This window comes from Thalassophryne amazonica, chromosome 8 (genome assembly GCF_902500255.1).
Source record: "Thalassophryne amazonica chromosome 8, fThaAma1.1, whole genome shotgun sequence".
Classification (NCBI taxonomy): Eukaryota; Metazoa; Chordata; class Actinopteri; order Batrachoidiformes; family Batrachoididae; genus Thalassophryne; species Thalassophryne amazonica.
In genome coordinates this window covers 22,973,638-22,990,935 of record NC_047110.1, presented here as the reverse complement: position 1 = coordinate 22,990,935, position 17,298 = coordinate 22,973,638, and the positions used below count along the sequence as shown (strand labels likewise).

The 17,298-nt window shown below is 41.2% G+C and overlaps 1 protein-coding gene across 2 annotated transcripts in view; it reads right to left on the bottom strand.

Annotated features, from left to right (window-relative positions):
- LOC117515354 (ethanolamine kinase 1-like) overlaps positions 1 to 17,298 on the bottom strand; it is a 144,430-nt gene that overhangs the window by 91,362 nt on the left and 35,770 nt on the right. For both annotated transcript variants that reach the window (XM_034175872.1, XM_034175873.1), the window contains exon 2: positions 13,237 to 13,499. In XM_034175872.1, coding sequence (XP_034031763.1) covers positions 13,237 to 13,499 — 263 coding nt within the window. The remainder of the gene's footprint in view (positions 1 to 13,236; positions 13,500 to 17,298) is intronic.

Here is a 17,298-nt window from a genome sequence, read left to right as displayed (position 1 = left end):
GTGGACATCAGCACTTTTTCGGCACATTGAGACAGATGTGCGGAGGAATTCCGCGCACCGCGGCGGTGCCGCATGGTGCAAAGCAACGCCGTGATGAAGCCTTACAGGACATTTACTGGCATGTCCAGGCACATCCACAATTTCTCGGATAATCACTCGATGGAAAAACCACCCAAAGCTGTCTGAACGCCATCTCAAAGCCATCCTGTGAGACCAAAACGGAGGTGGTTTTGTCTCGTTCCAGTAGCGAATCCATCGTGACGTGCGAAGCCTCCGCTCGGCTTTCCATGACAAAATCTCTTGTTAAAAGTGAAATCTGCCGGAAAATGGTTGATGTCCAGCTCTTGTGATAACCAGAGAAATTGCACACGATGGTCATGGATCCATACAGCCATCCGTTTAGAAATGAAATGGTCGCTCAGCCTTTTGATGGCGGCTTCGGAGCGCGGCGCACCACCAGTCGCTCTGGGCCATCCTTAAAGCGACAGTAACACTCCGTAATCTCTTTGAAGCCCATAAAATTTTAACCAAAAACCATCTGAATTTCTCGAATGGTGTCCACTTTGATGTTCCTCACAGTTTCTGAAAAAATTTTGATCAAGCAAAGCGGCAGTCTCTGAGCCATTCCTAAACAATGAAAAAAACAACGAGAGGGGTGGACCACTTCTCACTCAAAGCCTGCTCACAGGCGAATGACGCAACCGACAGGCGTGAAAAAACTGCGCATGAAGTTGCAAGCTTGGCTGACGCAATCACATGTGATTCAAATCCATATGGTTTTTGAAAAAAATAATAAGGTCGGATACTTTTCTAATAGACCTCGTATAACCTCTTTGTAATATATTATGTGAACACTAGCGAGAAATAAACACTTCCAGCAATGAAAATCTCATTTTTTGTAACCTGATAACACCCCTGGAGTCATTTACAAGACATTTTGTGGTGTTAGCATGCATGCTAATTACTGCTAACTCAAAGCTAATTCCCAACGGAGTTACATTTTTCACATTAAAACTAGCAAATGCACAGAGGGTGATCTACAAATATTCCTTGATTGGACACAACTTCCGCTCTTGTCAAATGCTCATGTACACACACATGCAAGGCCTCCTGCAGAGACCGTTAAAATGTAAATACTGTTTTTTACTGACTGATTGATAGAGGGGCTTTATATAATATGTAAAAATTGTACATTAATTAATAATTAATTAAACAACTGCAAATTATAAAGAAAACAATGCTCAAATGGCCGAGGGTATTGTTGCATTTTTTTCATTTAATGTGATTAATAAAATAAATAAGAGAAATGTGTAGCACCTCATAAGGACACAAACATTGACACATCACTGTGCACACTGCAAGCACTAAGAAACCACTTTTTTTTTAAAAAGTAAAATATAGAGTTTGTTTTAAATTATAAACGCTTGTTCATACTAGAGGGTCATGAGATACATTGACAATAATGTGTCTGCACATCATATTAGTGTTAATCCAGTGTTTTTAGAATCATTTTTGAACTTGTCAGTTTTTTCCTAAACTTTTAAAACATTATGCTTGAAAACCCACACCTGAGGACTTCAGTTAAAGTTTCATGCAAATTGTACTCCAATCACTAAAACATTTCATATTTCACACAAAAGTGACATATTTCTGTGAGCCAGCAATATGTGTTTACCTGAAACAAGTAACATCTAATCTGTTGTCCAGTGAACATTTATTTGTGTATTTTGATTAATTTTGGTATTTAAAAATCCTTATGGAACACACCTGAGGGCTTCCTGCATAAATTCACTGTTCACGTCTCCATCCGTGTCCATGTGATGATTTCTTTTGTTCATACTGTGACAGGTAATATCCAATATGTTGTCCAAATCATGCTCATAATGTCCATACTGCTTATTTTTAAAACTTAAAAGCACTTATGTTAAATTACATATCGATGGTAAATGAAATGTCAAATGAGCTGACAATTCTAAAATTATGAAAATCTATATACATAAATGGCTACTTTTGTCTTTCCACATGAATTTTGATAAAACTTATACACAATCACTATAATATAATACTTATCAGAATACAGCCTATTCCTTCTTGGAATGAAGGTTTTCACTCTTAGCAGAGAGCTTTCAACCACAGGCTGTAAATTGAACTTTAAAAGTTTACTGGATAAAATATCAAGCTTTGTCTTTTCTTGCAATTTGTACATGTATTTCTAAACATTTGCACATTTTCTAAAAATAAAGGTGTCGAGTGTACATGATGTGTATCACTTGCCTAGCGTTGATCATAATGTATCAGGCAAACATGCATGTTTTCTGTATCACAGTGGCACTCTGCAGATCATTTGAAAAAGTGATGTAGTTCTAACTGCTGATGGGGCAGCACCCTTTCAATCAGCCAGTAAGCGGGCATAGAGCCTGTGTTCTCCAATGGCGCGTTGTATATAGGCTGCTCATTATGATGTAAATATCATAAATTAAATTTTGTTATTTATCAACTCTTCACAACCTGCTGTCCTATTATAACAGTGCACTAGCTTTGGGGTTGATCTAATAGTTTTGGTATATTGATGTTTCATGGCTCAAACTGTTTTTAGTGGTCAAACCTCTTCTTTACAGTTGAAAAGATTGTTTGTTCTCTAAATATACCAATGAATGCATAACTTTAAGAAATATGCAAGGCAACATTTACACCATTTAATGATGGAATGCCTCAAAGTGTGCAAAAAGAAACCACTACTTTTGCTGATAATGTGGCTGGCCTGAATATGGCAGAAGTTAGTCAGATGCTCCAGAGTTGGTAACCCCAATCAGCTGTATATCCACTTTCCTGACAGAAGGGCAAGGAACATTGTCTTCCAAGAGGCTCTTCAGAACTATTGGTCAGTAAAAGCTACATTTAAATATATATTCAACATCTCAAATCCAAAATTAACATTTACTTAAAAGCCATTTTATTTTTGTAGCATTCTTATAAACTAGATTTGCAATGTATCAACAATTATAAAGGTCATAACATCAATTCTGATTAATGATTATGAGCATACTTGATCTGCAATATAAAGTCTGAAGAACTTCATTGTTGTTTCTTGCATGCAGCAAAATTCAGTTTTCTCTCTTGGTTTGGGGATTCCACCTATTTTGGGTTTTTAGTTCAAACCTTTGCCTATTCGGACTACATATATACTTATAAGATATCTACAATTATGACAAAATATAAACTTTGGAATATTTTGTAGATTATATCTTAAACAGGTTAACCTGGGCAACACCGGGTACCCCAGCTAGTAGTGTATATTTGTAATGTGTTTTTATTTTTAGAGCCATATGCCCTGAGAAATTAAGTCATAAACATGGGCAAATTAGCTGGATTTAATCTGCCGCTGATAACCTTTCAGAAATGTTAGTGTGTGAGAAATGTTAACTTCTGTGACATCAAATTGCCAGAAGGTACATCTGAGATGCATGCCTAGATTTGATCTCTTTTGGTGAAAGAATATACTTCTCCACTCTACTCCACTATGAAGCTAAGAGTGCTGATGCAAATTTCTCCAATCACAACAGGACAGTGTGTCAGAACCGGACGTGAACACCTGACTGTTATTCACTGTCAGAGTTTGGCAGAGGTGATTGACATGACTTAAATGTGCACTGTGTGAATGTGCATATTCCCCTGTGAAAGGTTGCACATGATTTTCTCACAGCCAGACTGCAGACCGTAGACCAGGGGTGGGCAATCATGTGCCATGAAGGGCCGAAGCACTGCAGGTTTTCCTTGCTACCAATCACCTCAGCAGGTGATTTCATTAATGTTCAGGTGTTTCAACAGGTGATTTCATTGACAACCAGGTGTTTATGTTCAAGGGAGACGCTCATCAGCAACCCACCTGCTGAGGTGATTGGTTGCAAGGAAAACCTGCAGTGTCTTGGCCCTCGTTGCCCACCCCTGCCGTAGACTGTTGGTGATGGCTGCACTGGGACAAATGATAAGATTCCTCCAAAATTCTAAACATTCTTGGTTGGTTTACATGTTGTCACCTGTTGTATGAGAAAGCCTAACTGTGACTATGTTTGGATGTTGTTTCGGGGGGGGGACAACATCACATGCTTCTGTGAAGGCTCTCAGTTGTCCAGGAGGTTTCCATAGTAGAGAAGCTTGAATCTTCAACTGGACTGGGTTGCTTGATGCAAGGATGTTTTGCTTTTAATCACAGAAGCTTCCTCAGCTAAATTTCTTGCTCTGGTAGTCTGACTTCTGTCTTGACTCTTGTAAAGAAGAATAACAAGAATAAGAATAAGCCAGGAAAGACTGGAGTTTTAAACCTAACCAGACCCCTCCTACCAAGTGGCAGACTGCTATTGGCTAGTGACTAATAATTGCTCTTATTAGCACTTATTGTGCTTTAGTTTGCACCCTCCTAATGACAGGACAGCTGTCCCTCCTAACGATGAGACTGACGCCTCTCCTGACGTCTCTCTTGACGATGCGAATGACTCATTACCATGAACAAAAGACTGAAACTGCTTAGACCTGAGTACCCCATTGTAAATAGGGGCCAAAGCGTGTCTCAGACCCCCTCCCCGGTTAAGGCTGGGTTTCAACTGTTTCACATACAATGCTTCCTTCACTCCTCTCTCGAACCATTTCTTTCCTCTGGCTAAGATTTTAACTTCCTTGACCTCAAACATGTGGTTGGTGTCTTTAAGGTGGAGAATTATCATCACTTACTGAGGCATTGCTGGGCCTGTAGTATAGATTTATATTTACGCTACCTGTCCATACCTGCCTGCAGTAACGGGCGGGTATCCCAATACCTGTCCACTGTGCATAAAGTGATGACATCATATCATGTGCAGCCCAAGAACTGTCCGCAGATGATAACATGAAAAGGCGAGAAGTGTGTGTTGGTCCCAGTATGGATATTCCGGATGATTTTATCATGGATAGTCCGACAATGAACAGCAGCCAAAGCAGCCAGCTTGATCAGGACACCCTAGCAAATTTGGAGAGCAGCGTGGTACCAGCCAACATGACAAAAGTTAAAGTGAGCCAACTTTTTATGTATGCATTTGCTAGGTGTCGTGCATTTTGAAATGACATTAAATATTGTTAATGTGATTCCACATGTTGTGTATCTCAGTAAGTGATAATAATGCAAATAACATGTAGTTGTTGTGCAGTATGCATTTTCAGAGTCCCTCCGTCCATGCCCAGTTGCCCAAAATGACCGATATTTGCCCTCGTCTAACTCGCACAAATATCCGTCATTTTGGGTGACTGGGCATGGATGGAGGGACTCTGAAAATTCATACTGCCCTCCAAAAGCGTGAGTGGGTTTTCTGTAAACCCCTGTCTCGAGCTGCCTGTTCTGTCCAATCGTAACATCACAGTCCAAGAAGGCTAAATGGTTGTCTCTGGCATCCTCACATGTGCACTTGATATTGGAGTTCACCGAGTTGATGTGCTATGTAAAGGCCTCCACTTCCTGTTGCTTGATTTTAACCTATGTGTCATCGACATATCTGAACCAATGACTGGGAGAGATGCCCGTGAATGATGCCAAGGCTCTCTTCTCCACTAGCTCCTCTAGCTTTAGCTGAGGAAGCTTCTGCAATTGGAAGCAAAACGAACTTGCGTCAAGCAACCCAGTCCAGTCAACGATTCAAGCTTCTCTACTATACAACATCAAATGCTGTAAAAAATAGATGAAACAACTTAAAAATGGAACATAAGCTGTGAAAGGTTTTAAGATTTTCTCAACTTCAGGCCTGATAGTTGTGCTGACTTGTTCTCCTCAGTAAAGCCGTGGTCACAACCCGCCGTACTTGCACGTACGTGCAGTCTACTTGCAAAAACATGGGCTAAATTTGGAGATCCGTACATCGTAAGTACTGCCTCAGTACGAATTTAGGAGCACGCAGACACGCCGTAAAGGTTTTAGTGCATGCAGAACTTTCGCTACGGTCAGGCTGCGGATTCACCAGCAGTACAGATGACGCACGTTGTGAGTACTGCCTCAGTACGGATTCAAAGCAGCACATTTTCATTCAATTACTATTGAATTAACCAAATCTGTACGTAGGCAGTATGGATTACGGCACTCACCACATAGTATGGAGGCCGACAGACTTGCATGTACGACGCAGCTTCTCACTTGAACTTGGACTTTATTTCCAAACGACAGCAACACACACTCCACAGCTTCAGTCTGTTAACTAGCTGTAACTTTTCGAGGCAAGTAAGTTCGAGGCAACACTCGTACAACTGACCTCTGCAGGCTGGACATGCTCATGCATCGCCAACGCCGAAAAACACCTGCCGCTCCGGTCCCGCTCATAAAAAAGAAAAGCGACCCCACACACACACACACTGCTTTATTGTCAACTCTCTTTATGGTTACACTCCTAGAGACGTGCGTTGAACGTACTCCTTCCCTCCACTTGCTACTGCCTCTGTACATTTTCACAAAAACGTAGTGGCCGTGGCATCCACAGAAAACGTACGGCGAAAAAAAACGCACGGTGGGTTGTGACCGGGGCTTAAGGGCCCCTTCACACATAACACAAATGAGGTGGAATGGCACACGAAGGAGGATTCGAGTGGCACTCATAAAAAAATTGGAGCTGCACTCGAACGCCTTGTACAGCAGTCACCACATCCAGTTGGGCACAGCTAATGCACTCTACATTCATGTGCCACTCTTGCCAGAAACCCATTCAAACAGCGAGCAAGATGAGGTCGCACTGCCATCTGACTGTGCTCGCCACATTCGAGCAGCATGTTGAATGCAGGTCGGACATATCGTGCGGCGAACGAGGCGCTGCACAAAATTATTGGCCATGTTGAACCCTAGCAGAATGGCGCGTTGAGGCAGCCTTCACACCAGCGGCCGAATGATAGTGAATGGCGTGCAGTTCCCATTCAGCTAAAGTCCAGGTGCCACCCACAAACATCCAACACCACTGAGCACTAAGAAAATGCGGGGCCATTTGCGCAGCCAGCACAAAAGTAGATTGCAGCCAACCACTTTCGAACTGGCTGCACGAATGGCCCAACATTTTCTTGCCCTGCGAGAATGCCGTTACCAAACAACACAAATGGCGTATGAGTGTGCTGCAGTGGTGGGCACAGCTAACCAAAAAGTTAGCTTCGATAACCATTAATCTGCTAACTGAAAAGTTAACTTTTATAAAGCTAAACCGATAAATCCCTAAAAAAAATTATTGGAAGTTACAGATAAAAGCTAAACCGATAACTTTCAGTATTGACTTCAGTACACGGCAGCTACTGACACAACAACGAGTCAGCGCTTCTGTCTCAAATCGGCTTTCTGTCAGCAAAAGAGACCTTGTGATCAGAAAGAAAGGAGAGAGAAAAAAGATAATTTCTCTTCACAACATACAGACCTGCGGGTCATTTCACTGGAGTCTTGCACAGGCAGACAGTTTTGACTTATGGTTATAATTTTAAACAAACTAATTCTGGACAAGTTATTGAAATTAATATCATGTCTGTCGTTTTTCAAAGTAAAAATATCAGCTATACGTTTTAGTTTTAAAGTAATGCACTAATTTCAAGGTTTTAGCGTTTATACGCATTGCATTAAGGATACATTAGTTGACTAATGTCATGGTTGGCTGGTCAGAATAACACACAGTTACTGAAACATGGGTTTTACAAATAAATCTGTATTTGTAAATATGTTTTTTTTTCATTTGTAAAAAAGGTAATTCTGAAAATTCTGTTTGTTAAGTCCTTCATCACTTTTAGCGAATGTGTGGCACACTGCCATGAACACTACTGGAAGTATGAAGAACATTTGTTTTAATGTTTTTAACTGTTATGCTTTATTTGCTATGCCCGCAAAAATATGTTTGCGGTCTAAAAGTTATTGGAGCTAAGTTTATCAAAAGCTTATTGGTCCGCTGATGATTTTCAAAGTTATCTGGAAAGCTAATCTGCTAATGGAAATGTTAGCTTTGATAATTAGCGGCTAGTGGAACTGTGCCCACCACTGGTGTGCTGTCCCCCCTCCTCCACCCGAGCAAGACAAATGGAGTGCGAGAATGCTGCTTTCCACCCCCAGCAACACAAATGATATGCGAGTGTGCAGTGTGTCCGTATTGACATGATCACACACACACCCACTACAGTTATACCTTTATCAGGGGACCATGGTTGACATGTAATTACATCATGGGTTGGATGTCATTCAAAATCAAGCAGGGAGGGAGCTGACAACGGCCCATGGCCATTGCTGCATTCCTGCAGCTTGCACCGCTCCACATGGCAGCCGCGTAACTGCAATGCAAAGCTGGATAAGACATATTGTCACATGTGCTCCAATCACCCATGTGCAAGGCACGGTGGTGCACACGTGTCTGCAAACAATGATGGCATCAGCATGCATGGCGATGAACTGGAGATGGAAGTCAAAGAAAACGTCTGGGAGCACGAGCCAGCACCAGTCTCATCCAACTGAAAAGTAACGGTCTTCTACGACAAAGAGATCCCAGCAGGAAGACATATCGAAGCAGGTGCAATCAAACCTGATACTGTCATCTGGAACAAGCAACAAAAAACAGCCAAAATCATCGATGTGACAGTCCCCAATGACTATGGCCTGAGTCGAGCGGAAAGGGGAAAGATCACGAAATACCACGACCTGAAAAATGACCTACGAACAACATGGTCATTGAAAGACATCGATATCATCCCAGTTGTGGTGGGGGCAACAGGCCTGATGAAGAAGAACCTGAAGGACTACCTTGAGGTAATCCCCGGTCACCAAAGTGCACATGCGGTGCAGTTGTCTGCAATTAAGGGAACGATCACCATCTTGAAGAGAGCCCTCGGATACAATGCCAGCTCTGGTTAGGATAACTATAGAGCCTAGGGTGCAACTTTAGACTCCAGGTTTGGGGCCCACTGCATTCTATTAAAAAGACATGAAAGATAAATGAAAAATCAAAGTTGCACCTGACCCCTGCATCATCGCTATGCACAGCTGGTGAACACATATCGTGCCATGCAGAACATCACCTCTCTCAGGCCAGTCAAGTGTCACATTCGCCACATAAGTGACAGTTCACGTGATGCAGTGTCCTTCAGTGCGCTGGACATGCGGAGCCAGCTGATGTGTTTATGATATGAGCGCATGGCTTCATTCATGTCAGTTCATTACTTCCTTGTTTACATCCATGGCCATGGTTCATGAACATAAAGGAACAGAAGGAGGATCATTCTAGTATTTTCTGCTCTTTATAACAGGAATTAAATATTTGAACAGGCAAAACGAAATCCATTTGTTTTGTCATTTCCAACACAGATCGTCAAGTCATCAGGCATCAATTACACATCATAACAATTAGAAGAACTTTATTATTTAGTAAACATTGTTTTTTTTTTTCTTTTTACAGTGAGAACAGAATCATTACCAGTAACATGATTGTCTTAGATTTAAACAGTACATTCATTGTTACACATTTTTGTCAATTTATGTACATTTGTCCAACATGTAATTGCCGCTGCTGTGTGAGGGCGATGTGGTATCACACCTCTCACGTGCTTGCACTTTATTTTTAAACTGTCGCGGCAGGATCGTTAACACCTTTCCGACTGTCTGTCCCTCACGACAGCGGCTGGAATTTTTCCCGGTTTGCCAATTCATTTTTTTTTTTCCACCGTTTCTCGTCCAGTTTCTGCTTCGTTCACTCAACTTTGTGTTATTTATGAAGGGGCCGTAAGGCTTTGTGTTCACACAGAAGAGGAGTTAAGTTGACTCAACTTTGCATTACAACTAGCAACTCAGACTTGGTTCAGAAAAAAGAGCTTTTGAATGAATTGACCTAACTCAGAAAAGCAAGTTGATGTAACTGCATGCTTCCTGCAGTTGAAAAAACAAAAAAGCCAAAGATCTTTCACAGCAGGTTGCATTAGCTTCACTTTTAAGTAAAGCATCTTTCAGCTTTTCACTCACCACAGCAGATCTGAGGTGGATCTGCATGTTGATTTGGCACAAGTTTTACACCAGATGCCTTTCCTGACACAACTCCACATTACATGGGGAGGGGTGGGGTTTGAACCAGGAACCTTCTACACTGGAAACAAACACACTTAACTGCTTGACCACCAGCCCAAACGACATCATTCCACAACCCATTTTTAGCATTTAAGAATGATGGCCACAACTATCTTAATTCAATTCAAGTGTTTATTCTATTTGACTATACATAGTTAAACTAGGCTACAGTATATGCCACAGAATAACTGCTCTAGAACGGTTCAAGATTCTCCATTGTTGTGACTCCTGAGAGTTTGAAGGAAACCTTTTCAGAGATTCTGTTTATAGTAATCTCCTTGAATGTGATGTTCTGAAGACAAAGATAATTAAATGTTCTTGTGCTGAATTAAGCAGATAATGTAATTAAACCATAAGTTGTGAGGATTCTGATTGTTCTGACTATTTGCAGATAACCCTATTAAAGGTTGCCTCTCACAGTAAAATATTTCAAGTCATATGTCAAGTGTTTCTAATTTCTTTTTTGTCCATACACATACTAAAATATTGAAATGTTTGATTTTTCAAGGATGCCCAAGGTGAAACAAACAGTATACACTGTCATAGTAGTGGCCAGAAATTAAAAGTACTTTCACCCCTGCTGCTTAGTTAAAAAAGCACAAAGTGAATATATCATTCAGTTTCTTTTTCAACTTCTGATATGTGGTGTCTTGCAGTTGTCTTATGAAAATTCTCTGTAACCCCTGTGCTTCTGTTGCCTATGTATATGTGAGCTCATGTATACTGACTGACTTCAGTTTGGACAGTTGTTAACCCAGAAATATTTTCATTTATGTGCACTTCATCATAATGGACACACACATGAACATTGGTCCTAAGGTACTAAGGTAATGTACTTTGTACTTGTGTCAGAATAATGAAAACACAAATGCTCATTGTGTTTCTGGTCAAACGTTGCACTACTGATGTGCTGAGAGTCTTAAAATGACAGAAAACATCACATGTGACAGCTGGAGCAAGGATCAGATGGTGGAAGACTGTTGTGTCGAATTCAGAGAGGTGAGACAGTCATTGGATGGAGGTAAAGTGATTCTGTAAAACTGCAGAACTACTGCAGATGTTGTGATGGAGACAGCTAGGAAGGTACTGGCTGTGAGACATCTGGACAGAGGAAGGAAGACAAAGAGACATGGTGTTGGAATGAAGAGGTAAAGGAAATTACAAGGAGTGCAATGACCAGTCAGGGGAGGAACCCTAACACAGTGAGGAACACTGGTGGTTAAACAATAACTGTTTTTTGCCAAGGCCAAAGGTCAGGTTCAGGTGGAGATCAGTACACCAGTCAGTTAGCTAGTCCTCTCAGCAACATTGTCCTTAAGTGGCAGGCAGTCTCTTAACTCAGGTGAGCAGAAGAGGGTCCAAAACACACAACAATTTAGACTTGGTGGCAGTAGTCTTCCAGAGGACGAGATAAGACAGATTAACCAGAGGACAAAATAGTTTGGCGCATGAAGAGGGCAACCTGACATCAAATGGAATCCAGTTGGGGTCATACAAGGTCAAATTCACAGAAAACAAGAGGAAACACGTAGAAGCAGCACACACTCCAGAAAATGCAAGAAAGCTTGGATGGATCCAAAGACAATCTGGAAAGAGTGAATGTGGAGGCAAATCTTTTAAAGATGCCAACTAAAGAACGGGAATATAGTGAGTTGTACAAGCGGTTAATCACAAAGGAAGGAGAAAAGGACCAACTGCCATGACAGAGTGACTGATTGCAGAAAGTTAGGGTGATAAAGGATGCAGACAAGCAAGAAAAGTGTGTTGAGAAGGTGGAGAGAGTATCTTGAGGAGCAAATGAATGAAGAAAATGTGAGAGCGAAAGAGCAGGCTGGACGATTTTGATCAAGTAAATCAGGAAGTAGGGATGAAGTGAGGACAGCCATGAAGAGTGGAAAAGGACTTGGTCCAGATGACATACCAGTGGAGGCATGGAAGTGTTTTGGAGAGATGGCAGAGCAGTTTTACCCAGAATGTTTGCTAAAATCCTGGTAAGCAAGAGGATGCTTGAGGAATGGAGAAGTGTTCTGGTTCTGATTTTTAAAAATAACAGTCGTGCGGAGCTCCAAAAATTACAGAAGCATAAAGAAGTGAGACTGAGAAAAGTGGTGACAATCTAAGAGAAGCAATATGGTTTCTTGCCAAAAATAGCACCTCAGAGGCAATGTTTGCTGTGAGAGTGCTGATGGAGAATTATAGAGAAGGCCAGAAGGAGTTGCATTTTGTGTCTCTGGATTTAGAGAAAGCTTATGAGAGACACTTATCAGAAAACATCTAACCTACATTGTCTCAGTCCGCTAAGATGTAAATGGAACAACCTTGGCTGGGGAAGCACCGTGCATTAACTGTGCACTCTCATCTACCTCACACTACATAATCCATAGATAAACACCAGCACCAATGGGCCTCACAGCCGCTACAGGATTTATGACAGGGGGCCAGGAGAAGAGTTATGGTTTTGCATGAGGACGTTTGGAGTAGCAGAGAAGTATGTGAGGGTGGTACAGGATATGCAATAGGAATGAAAGATGTATTCAAGGTAAAAACTAAGTCCTTTCAGTTGCTCCCTTGTTTTTTGCACTCGGAGTCACCACAGCAAATCCAAGATGGTTCTGCATGTTGAAATGGCACAGATTTTATGCCGGATGCCCTTTCTGATGCAACTCCATATGATATGGAGAAATGTGGCAGGGGTGGGGTTTGAACAGGGAAGCTTGCACACTGAAACCAAGTGCACTAACCACTTGGCCACCACCTCTACTTAAGATGCATTCAAGATGAAAATGGGAATACATAAAGGATTGCTCTGAGCCCTTTCTTGTTTGCAGTGGTGATGGACAAGATCAGACATGAGTCTGTATGTATTATAATGTTTGCAGATGACATTGTGATCTGTTCTGAGAGTAGACCGCAGGATGAGAAGTGTGAAGTGGTAGAGATATGCTTTGGAGAGAAGAGATGGAGTGGCACAGAGAAGGACTTTAGTACAAGCAATCAGACCTATGTTTGAGTCTCCCATATGCCTTCTGGCAAACAGTAGCTGAAATTTAAAAAAAAATCCTTGTGAGCTTTTTCTAATATGCATAACACACCTTATTCAAGCAAATAACAATAAATCATCAAAGTATGAAACTGCAGAGATGTCTGCCAGAAACCTGTAGATGGATGGTTGCCTCAGAAGTTCATCATCCAGCACTGTTCCCATCACAAACTCATAGCAGATGCCATTATGGAAGCTACAGTAGATCTCTGGTCCACAGGAGTGGGAATGCATGATTTGGAACATCTCGATCTCTCTGTTCCGATTCACAAAAAGCTCGGTCGATTGGCCGTACAGTCGCACAAGAACACAGCCAGGCTCCTGGAGCGAGCCGATGTAACAACCTATCAGCTGGTTGGTGATGCCTTCTGTGAATGTCTGAAAGGGAAAGGAGAGACAGAAATTAAAATCATTATCAATAATTTATTACCTGACTGTACTGCAGGAATCAGCTCAATCATTGTGTTACACAGTAGATTTTTGTAACATGGCCGAGATGTTTCATGTCAGTGTGTTTTCTGTCTTCCTCTAGTGACTGTTCCTGGAATTACGTAGGTGTTGTTCAACTGATGAACCCAAAAATGCAGACGGAGAAAAAAAAAACGAGGAGTAAATGTGAAAAAACACTGGCTGCACCAGGAGCAAAGAGACCAAAGTCACAACATGTCAAACAAATGAATTCCAAAAATGTCTGAGGCAAAAACAGGATGAAAGCTGAACAAATTAACTAAGCAAAATTGACTTGAAGACTACAGGAATACATGAAGAGTAATTAATGTACTTACAGAGAGCAGACAAAGGCGAATGAATCTGCAACCAAAGACTAACAGGTGAGAGCTTAAATACCTCACAAACTAAATGATTACAGGTGTGGGAAATCAGCATGAACAGAACATCAGGTGACTGAATGCTAATCAGAATATGACGGTGCAAAACCACGCAACTGACATCGAAGGGTGAGTGGACAAATAGTTAACAACCAACCATAACTGAAAGAGAGGAGAAATCATAACCTCACAAACTAACCCAGAACTCAGAAGTTAATAAAGTGCAAGGGTGGAGGAGCTAACAGAATGGCATAAATTATGTGATCAGAACCCAAAGACTACAAGAATGAATCATAACCAACACCCAGAACTAAAACAACACCAGACTGAACAGGTGAGGAAGCAGGTGTGGAACATGGGGGGCCCAGACCACAGACAGGGATCAGACATGAACAAATGAACTGATAAAGTGAATACAGGAAAGAACAATATTTAATGAAAGCCACAAGTACAACAACTGAATACCTACAGAACATATTACTCAAAAGTGCAGACGTGGAGCTAACCACAACAGTAGGATTCTCTGTGAGTTTTCATGCCTGTGTGTTCTGAATGTATTTTAATGCCTTTGCTGTTCATTTGTTTATGTGTTCTTCGGTTTAGTTTCTAGAATTAGTGTAGTTTGGATTGATTCTGTGTTTTATTAAGTGTTTGTTTTTTTGTTTTTTTTTTGCATTTGTTTCCATGTTTATTGTTCTATTCTGAGTTCAGTTCTTGTTATTATATTCGTTACAGGACTTATTTATTTGTGTTCTTTGTTCTAGTATTTTTCTGTGCACGTTGTTTGGTTAGGCAGACATTTTTTATTCTGGTTTAGACTTCTTCCTGTTTGATTTTGATGCCCCTGTTCCTAGTGTTTCCATAGCTTTCTTCCTGTGTCTATCCTCAGCTGCTTCTCATCACTCATTTCCCTCACCTGTCCCCAATTTGTGATGACCTCCCAGTTTACTTAAACTCCTGTGTTCCTCTTATTCAATTGAAATTATTTTATTTGTATAGCACCAAAAAACAACAATGCTGCCTCAAGGTGCTTCACATGAGTAAGGTCTAACCTTATCAACCCCTCTGAGTAAGCACACAGGTGACAGTGGTAAGGAAAAACTCCCTATGGTGATAATGAAGAAGAAACCTCAAGCAGAGTAGACCCACAGGGGTGACCCACCGCTTAGGCCATTCTAACAGTTATAAGGTTTTTACAGATTGCACAGGAGTTTCTTTATAAACAGAAGAAACAGAAGACCAACAAAAGCAGAGTCCTTAATTTAAAATAAAATCGAGTTCATCTTGGGTCTCCAATACATAGGCATCCATGTCCACCACTGATAGGCTGCAGGGCAGGACCTCAGGTCAGTGGTGCAAATGGTGTGGTATCCCGGGGACCGGCTGGAGCCCAGGGGTGCAGGCCCAGGATCAGTAATTGGTGTTGTCAGTGACTCGGAAAGGCCAAGTGGGAATCATACCCATGACCTTCTTGCTGTGAGGCAGCAGTGCTAACCACTAAGCCACAATGCTGCAGGCAAATGAATGTTATACTACTAAAATGTAATTTTTTTATGCTTTTCATCACGTTAATAAGAGACTGCTGCATGAGACCCTGAAAACCTGCTAAAACAAATAATCTGCTACATTTAATCTGCATAGAATTTAATAAATGCAAACCGCATTTCAGACATAATATATATATTACTCTGGAACAAAGAGGACAAACAGTGTTGTGAAGGACAATAAGCAGGACGTTAAAGAGCAAACTTCACTTTCCCCCAGAACGACATGAACAGATGAAGAGATGTGATTGCAGCTTACAGCCACTCCCATTGAAAATCACAGAGAAACAACCTGAGCTTCTGGCATGTTTACATAAAACAAACACAATAACATCTATAAACCCAAATAATATATTCACAAGAGCTTTAGTTTTATTAATATAATAGTTTTATGTTCCGATGTTAATGCTGTTGTCTGTGTGCAGCGGTTAAAGTGCAGCCTGGTCAGAGCGTCTCAATGCAGTTCTCAATGTTAATGACATCCCGCAGCACGTCAACCTCTCCGAAGTTTTGCGAGATTTTGCAGGATTTGAAACCTCAATAGGGCAAATGTGGCTCTGTGACAGACTGGTGTCCTGTCCAGGGTGTAGGCTGCCTCACGCTCTATGACTGATGGGATAGGCTACAGCCACACGCAACCCTTAATTGGAGAAAGCAGTTGAACATGAGTGTGGCTGAGTAACATCATGTAGGATGAGTTACAATGCATGTGATTTGTCTTTCCATTTCCTGTGTATATGCATGAGTTACTGTAAAGACAAAGAGAAAATCTACGTAGTTAAAATAAGACAACGATAAATGCAGGAAAAGTTGTGTATGTTAAAATAGAAGTTACCTGTCAAAATCTAATAAGAGTTCTGGGCCCATACAGAATGGCATCTGGGTCCGGACCCGGACCATGGCCTATCTTTACCAGGCATAGAGGATTTGGCCTTTCTGCAACACTGCTCTGTTGACATTGTTCTTTAAATCCTTATAGAGGTGTTTTTTTTTTTTGTTTTGTTTTTTTTTTAATTCACAGGGAGTCCTGCTGGGTTTTGGTGGACCCACTGCATTTTGGGGCTTTTATTCAACATAATCACACATTTTTTTGTTCAAATACTCAGCAGATGCTTACTTCATCCCAATTGCATGTAAGATAAACATCACATATGTTAAGTTTGTTCCTTTTACATTTGTTAAATCACATATATGAATAGAAATGCAACTTTCTTTTCTTAAATTTTTTATTAAAATGCAAAATAAATAAATAAATAAGGAAATGCATTATAAAACAGGTATAACTGGAAAATAATTAATAAGTGTACAAATGAAGCACGTTTTTCCAAAAGGCACTCACTCACCCAGTCATCTTCAACCGCTTAGTCCAATTAAGGGTCACGGGGGGCTGGAGCCTATGCCAGCAGTCATAGCGCGTGAGGCGGGGGACACCCAGGACAGGACGCTAGTCTGTCACAGGGCCACAAACAGACAAACAAACACAGTCGCATCCACTCGCACACCTACGGACAATTTAAAGATTCCAATCCATCTAACCCGCATGTCTTTGGATGTGGGAGGAAACCGGAGCACCCGGAAGAAACCCACACAAACACGGGGAGAACATGCAAACTCCACACAGAAAGGCCAGGTGGGAATTGAATCCATGACCTTCTCTCTGTGAGGCACCAGTGCTAATGACTAAGCCACCGTTCTGCCATTTTCCAAAACTATAGTGTATTATTTATTTGAATTTCATTAGGAATTTAACCTGCTCAGGTCAGTTTACACATAACATCTTTCTGAACAACACATTAGCTCCATTGA